The sequence below is a fragment of the Empidonax traillii genome, unplaced genomic scaffold (genome assembly GCF_003031625.1).
Source record: "Empidonax traillii isolate 1590-97213 ecotype Southwest subspecies unplaced genomic scaffold, ASM303162v1 scaffold1116:size242947, whole genome shotgun sequence".
Classification (NCBI taxonomy): domain Eukaryota; kingdom Metazoa; phylum Chordata; class Aves; order Passeriformes; family Tyrannidae; genus Empidonax; species Empidonax traillii.
In genome coordinates, this window is record NW_020956309.1 from 89,690 (window position 1) to 96,561 (window position 6,872).

At 57.7% G+C, this 6,872-nt stretch overlaps 1 protein-coding gene across 1 annotated transcript in view; it reads left to right on the forward strand.

Moving 5' to 3' along the window:
• Positions 1-293: 293 nt before the first annotated feature.
• The window catches only part of EFNB1 (ephrin B1), an 18,628-nt gene continuing 12,049 nt past the window's right edge, over positions 294-6,872 (forward strand). Inside the window, exon 1 of the mRNA XM_027905056.1 lies at positions 294-571. Coding sequence (XP_027760857.1) covers positions 298-571 — 274 coding nt within the window. The 5' untranslated portion in view covers positions 294-297. The remainder of the gene's footprint in view (positions 572-6,872) is intronic.

A 6,872-nucleotide genomic window follows, 5' to 3' on the forward strand; every position in this document is an offset into this window, starting at 1 on the left:
CCCTTTGCTGTTGGATGCCAGGCTTGGGGCTGGGAAGGGTGCCCGCCCATGTCGGGGCTGGCAAGTGGGACTGACCCCAGCCAGCCCTGGTTTTGTTGGGGGGAGCCCACGCTGGCTCTGTCATGTGCTGGGATGGGGAGGGAAGAGGAGAACTCAATTCTGGTGTCAAAAAGCATCTTGCAGAGGGGAAGCAGCAGAGTTGAAGCACAAAATAAATGTTGTGAGTGGGGTGAGATGGGCTGGCATGGCTCCTGCTCCAGCACGTGGTAACCTCTCGCCCTCCTCTCTTTCAGGTTCATGACTGGGAAGGGGCTGGTCATCTACCCGGAGATTGGGGATAAACTGGACATTATCTGCCCCAAGGCGGAGCCGTCCAAGCCTTACGAGTACTACAAGCTGTACCTGGTGAGGAAGGAGCAGGCGGATGCCTGCAGCACCGTCATGGACCCCAACGTGCTGGTGACGTGCAACCGGCCCGAGCAGGAGATCCGCTTCACCATCAAGTTCCAGGAGTTCAGCCCCAACTACATGGGCCTGGAGTTCAAGCGGCAGCAGGATTACTTCATCACATGTGAGTCGCCCTCCACCTCCTCGCCGCCGGCCCTGGCTCGGGAGGGCTGCGGGCGCCTGGACAGTGTCACCAGGCACTCGTGTGGGACTTGGCCGGTGCAAAGAGCTGACACGTACGGAAAATATGTCCCGCTGGCCTGCTGGATGGGAGCAGGGGGAGGAATGTGCCACTGGCTGAGCGGGGTCACTGGTCTGTGTCTGGCTGTCCCTGCTGTCCCTGCCCTGCTCGTGGCCAGGAGCAGGAACACGACCCCAGACGGGGTTGGCTCTGTGTGTCCAGAGCACTGTCATGCCTGGAGCTTTTTTTTTGCTGCCGTCTTTGCTGGAGGTGTTGCAGGTCATTTTCAGGACTTTGCTTGGGGGCTTGGGAGAAGGAGGAATGGTGTCCAAGGAGATGCATGTCCTTGTCTGTGGGTGCTGCTTCCAGGAGCAGCTCCTGCAGCGGGAAGTGCCGGTGATGTGCAGTGCGTGCTGTGATCCAAATGGCTGTAGGATTCTGCACGTTGGCCTGTCCCTTTTGTGTCTTAGTGCTTTTTATGGAGGGGAGGGTGAAGGAGGTTGGAATTCTCTTGGTGCCTATTGTTTGTGCAGGGGGCCATTGCACAGGGGTGTCTCTGCCTGTGCTGGCTGTGGGGTGGGTGGAGGAGGACGCTGGGGAGCTCGGCCGTGTCCGGGCAGTGCTGCCAGCTCGCTCCTCCTGCCCTCCCCTCCCGCTCAGCCTGGCCGTTCCCGCCCGGCTCTGTGCATCGCAGCCCCGGCAAAGGGCACGGTGGCCGTGGCTCGGCTCCCTCGCCATCACGTGCCGCGGGCTCGCCGGCAAGCGGCCGGCACAGGGGTCAGCCGCCCGCGTGGGAGACGAGCGTTCCCCTCTGCAAACAGGGTATTTTTAGCCTGGAATCTGTGGGAGGGGGTGGCGGGGCCGTGGCAGAGCTGAGGGCAGGAGGGGCTCTGCTGAGGCGCGGTGCCACGGTGAGGCTGCTGGTGTGGACATCCCAGCCAGCCCAACCAGGACTGGAGTTGTGCTGCAGAATAACTGGGAATAAACCTGATGCAGGGGAAGCAGCCGGGCCCGCCTTTGGCAGGTCAGCCCTGAGCCCCTCTCGGTTCCATCGTGGGAGAGTTTTCCTAGTGCTTCCTGACGTGTGGCTGAGTGGGTCAGGAATGATGGACCCCACAGGGGGTTCTGCTCCCTGCGTGACCTTGGGGATGCCAGAGTGGCTTCTGGATGATCAGACAGGAAAGTTTTGCTAACAGGAGAGGTGACGGCGGCAGGACCTGGCACAACAACCCGCTGAGCTGGCTTGGCACGACGCGGGACTGGCAGCGGCCGTGGGCTGAGTCACTGCCAGGCCAGACTGTCCTGGAATGATGGTCACCGTCCTGGTGCAGCTCTGGGGACATCTGCCCCGTGCCACTCAGGGAACACCAGCTTTGCGGCTGTCAGGGGTGCAGGATGTTTGCAGCCTGGGTTTGGGATGCCAAAAGCACTGGCACAACTCCCATGCAGACTCCCATCTCCCTCCTGTATTTTGCACCAACCTGATGACCCTGGGATGCCAAAGTTCAGCCCTTCGTGGTCCCTCAGCTGATGAAAGGCTTGATTCAACACAGGCTTTGCCCACGGTGGGCAAAGCGGGGGAAGAGGGGCCAAAATCCCAGCCTTAGGTCAGGCAAACATCTTGAAGTACTTGATCAGGGACTCCTCTGTGTTTGGGGGTCAAGTTCAAGCACTGATACGGTCATCAAACTAACAAGGGCTGAAAGAAGGGGTCCTCTGAGCTACATCCCATGGGACCCTCAGGCTGTAAAGAGCCCTCAAAGACAAATATATTCCCCAAAACAAGCTCAGAAGTGGAGCAAAGCACTGGGAAGAAACGTGGGATCCCTCATGTGTCATCCAAGTCCAGGAAGGTGGGGGCAGAGGGATTTACCAGCTCTGAATTAGCCAAATTTTAAGGAGCCGTTTTGCATTTCACACAAAAACTCAAGTGAAAATCAACCTCCTGGAGCTTTCGGAGGCGTTTTCACAAGCAGCTGACAGCACGTTGCCGACTCCAAACGTGGCTCCCCAAGGGCCCCCGTGGCTTTGAGTCGGTGCCAGCTCCCCTCCAACGCTGCCGACACACCTGGGGCACTGCAGGTGACCGGCTCCGGCTCGCTGTGATCCGACGGGATGCACTGCCCGGATTCTGTACACCCGGCGTAGCAGTTTACGAAATCCCGGCTGTGCGTCCTGTCCAATGTTTGACCGAGCCTTTAAAGCTCGTCTTTTTACCTGTTTATCCTCTGTTTCCCAGTTTCAGACTATGTAGGGAAGCAGCGAGCGGGGTGCTCGGGGCATCCCTGTGGGGTGCCCCCCGTCCCTTCAGGGGGCTGGCACTGCCCTCTGCCCCTCCCTTGGACCGTTTCTGACTTTAATTTCTCTTGACTCCTCCGTGCTTTGATGCGAAACCCCTCAGAGCCGGGAGCTGCCAGCTGAACTTTGGCCCCTGGGTGGGCCGAGGATGCTCCTGTGATCTGGCCATACCCTCTGCCGAGCAGCCCCAGGAGTTCTTTCTGCCAAGAGATAAAATAGCCAAAAAAACAAAGTCAAAAGTCTCCCGAGCAGACCACCCACGTGTTGTCTTTTTTTTATCCCCCCATTTTTTCCCCCCCCTCCCTCTCCCCAAGCTTTGCCTGGCCACACAAAGGGTTTTTTTCCTCCTTTTCATTTCTAAGCCAGGGAAGCGCCGCTGAAGCCGAGGGGAGCGGGACGTGTGCCGCTGGAAAACCTGCCCACCGGAGCCGGGGGCTTCCTGGGGTCCCTCCCATTCAGGGCTGCTCCTCGCCCTCGCTTTGGATATGCCAAGCCTTGTTTAGGGACACTTTTATCACAGAGGGACATGGCCCCAGCCCTCGGCTTAGCAATGAAAAGGCTTTTGAAAGTCCCCTGTCCCAGTCCTCTCTGGAGCCTTGCACTGGCCCCCTCCACACCAGCTCCAGGCTTTCCTTGAAATCATCTTTGCTCCAGAGGCTGGGCAGGGGAGGGTGATGCTTATTCCTAAGCCTTTCCATAAAGAACAAGATGTGGCATCTCCTGCCTGCAGGTCCATGGTGGATGCAGAGGCTCGGGGGGAGCACGAGGCTCCCCCAGGATGTAGGCACCATCCCCGGGGTGGGGTGCTGAGAGGGCAGAGGAGCTGGGAGTTTGGGAATTGGGTGTTTTTCTCCATGACAGGCTGTGATTTCTTCCATCCCTGGTCTCCCGGGTGCTTTCCTGACTGCCTTTGGTGCCTGGGTGGGATTCCCTGTCCCTGACATCCTGTCCCCTCCCTACAAAACCATCCTGCGCCAGGGGCAGACAGGGGGAAGCGCGTGCTGATGGCTCTCTGGGTGATTCCGCCTGCTGTGCTGTGTGGGAGGTAGGAAGGTGAGGTCCAACAGGAAGGAATTCTTGCTTTTTTCCCCAAAGGAAAGTCTTTTTGGTTGTTCCTGGGCCAAACACAAAGCCATGGGCAGGCTGCTGGGAGCATCCCTGGGGACTCCGGGGTGGTTTGTACTTGCAGACTGGTATGTGGATGCAGGTTCTTCTGGCCAGCAGTGAGGCTTGAATCATTCACAGCATCCTCATCAAGGAGGAAGATGCTTCTGGCTCATCAGCAGGCACGTGGTTCCTCTGCCCTCTGTCCCTGCAGAGCTGGTGGAGAGGCTGGTGGCTTGTGAATGGCTGAAATGGGAGGGAAGAATGTATCCCAGTATTTCAAAATTATCCCTTTGATTGTGTTTGGGGCTGGCAGGAGCAAAAGGACACAGGAAGGGGAAAACTGAGGACTTTTCTGGGAAGATGCTGTCCAGAGGTGGGGTGGGGGCCCTGCTTTGGGCCTGCAGGTCCCCTGTTACAGGTGTGAGAGTGTGACCATACCAACCTTTCTCCTCAGCCTTGGTTTTGTGGATTTCTGGTGATTTTCTCTGTTTGTTTGGCAGTTCCTGTCCCACTGGAGTGGGCTCCCCTCTCCCTGGGGCCTGTGCTCCTGGGATGCTCATGGGCAGCTCCGGCCCCGCCAGGGCTCAGCCAGCCCTGCAGGTTGGGCTCCCTCCACCTCCCCTCCTAATTCACTCCAGCTCCTAATTGCGTTTGCTGCTCCTCTTTGAACTTGCTCCAGTTTCACTATCTCTGGTAATGAGGTGCCTGGATAGAGATCCATTACTCCCCATGTCCTGGCAGCAGGGTGGTGTGAGGAGGAGCTCCCTGCCATGTCAGAGCTCTGGATCAGAGAATCAAAGAATAGTTTGGATTGGAAGGAACTTCTAAAGGTCGCCTAGCCTATCCCTGGAATGCCCCATCCTGGAAGTGTCCAAGGCCAGGTTGGGCGGGGCTTGGAGCAACCTGGTGTAGTGGGAGGTGTCCCTGCCCGTGGGTAGGGGGATGGAACAGAATGATCTTTAAGGTCCCTTCCAATGCAAACCATTTCATGATTCCATGATCTTCAGCTCAGTCAGGTCTCTGAGATGTGTGTTGGCGGTGCCCAGCTGTGCTGGTGCTGCCATGCTCTGGCAGGGTCCTGCTTGGGTGGTGCATTCTTCAGTCTCGCGCTTGCTCCATCCTCGGCTATGGTTCCCCAGTTTGTTCTCTGTTTGGTTTTGGGGTTGTTGGTGCTCCTGGAAGCCCCTTCTCTGTTCAGTGGGGTGTGGGCCGATGGAAACCCCCAGACAAACCTCGCTCAGCCGTTCGGTGCTCTCCAGGCAGCTGTTTGCAGATGTGGTGGGCAGTGCCAAGGTGTTATTCCAGGTGGGATCTCTCACCTGCCCCTCTGGCCAGCCCCTGGGCACGGCCACAGTGCCTCCTCTCTTTCCCCTGAGCCTCTTTAAAGCACAAAAGCCTTGTTTGATGACAATGCTGAAGTAAAAGCGAGGCCCTGGTAGATGTTTCCCCATAAATCCAACGCCTTTGCTGTTTATTGTGAGTCTTTAAGCCCTTCAATCTATTTCTGATGTAATAACGTCCGTAATCCAATCTAACGCTTTTTGGCAGCGGGATCCGGCGGGAGCGGATGTATTACCGAGTGTTGCGTTAAACCCCTTGTCTTGCATTTCTGTTTTTAGATGCAATTAGTCTTAACCTGGCAAGAGTTATTTGTTGTAAACCAGCGCTGCCGCTGCGACGCGGCTTTGTCCCTGGGCCGTGCTACGTCAGCATTTTCGGTGCGGAGAAAGGGGTCACCTATGGACTCCGGCTGCCAGGAGCGTCCTTCCTCCCTTGGAATTTTGTGGGACACATTGCCATACTTGCCTTTCTGGTTGCGCTCCTCCGGCTTCCGTTGGTTTGGGGAGCCTTTAGCCGGTGCCAACGTGTGTCTGCGGGGCCGCTGGAGCTCCTTCCTGGGATTTGATAATTTCCTCCCTGGTTCCTTGGGATGGGGGCTGTGCCGGGGGGGGGTTGTCAGCCCGCCAGCTCTTTGCTGATTGCATTTGAATGTGGCCACTTTCATGTGCTCCTCATCTTCCATCCCACAACTTGTTTGGTGGAGATGAGTTGAAAGCCCAAGTGCCGTTTGATGCCGTGATGTGAGCTGTGAACTTCTGCTGATAAAACCCAATTAACCGGTTTCCTCATTCTTCCCCCACACGGGTGCCAAGTCCTCGGCCATACCTGTCACATACCTGGGCCAAGCAAAGCCTGGTGGCATCCATCTGATCTTGGGGCTTTGCTCTCTATCCCTGTCCCGCTGGGAGCTGATGGCAGAGGGTGGGTGGGACCCTCTCCTGCGGGAGATGCCGCGTGGGAGCCGGTGGATCTCTAACGTGTCCCAGTCCTGACTTCAAAGCCGGGCACTGGACATGTCAAACCCAAATAATGGCCCTTAGACAGCACACGGTTCCTTGTCTTGGAGCCTTGTCTGAAGACCGTGACCACAGTAAATGCGATTTTGTTGAGCCCTGTCCCTTAAGCCTCTGCCTCTTTTCTCTTCTCCTCCTCCCTCCTGACCTTTTCGGCTCAGCACTGTCCCCGGACAGCCCCTGGCAGCTGATCTCATGGCTCAGCCTTTCATGGCCCTAATAGGGATGAAAAGCCCCCTCCAAAAGGGCCGGTGTCCTGCACCCGGCCGGGAGGTAAATGCCCTGTGCTTTGATCTGCTCTGGGGCCGGGGGGCCCTGCCTGCCATAAACACCCGCCCGGGGTCCCGGTGCCTGCTTAACTCCCTGGCTGCTGGGCAGCCTGGCCCTGCCCACAGCCCTGGCACAGCCAAGGGCTCTGGAGGTGGGCACTGGGTTGTGTCTGTCCAGGAAATTGGGCTCCCTGCATCCCAGCATGCTGTTCCCCA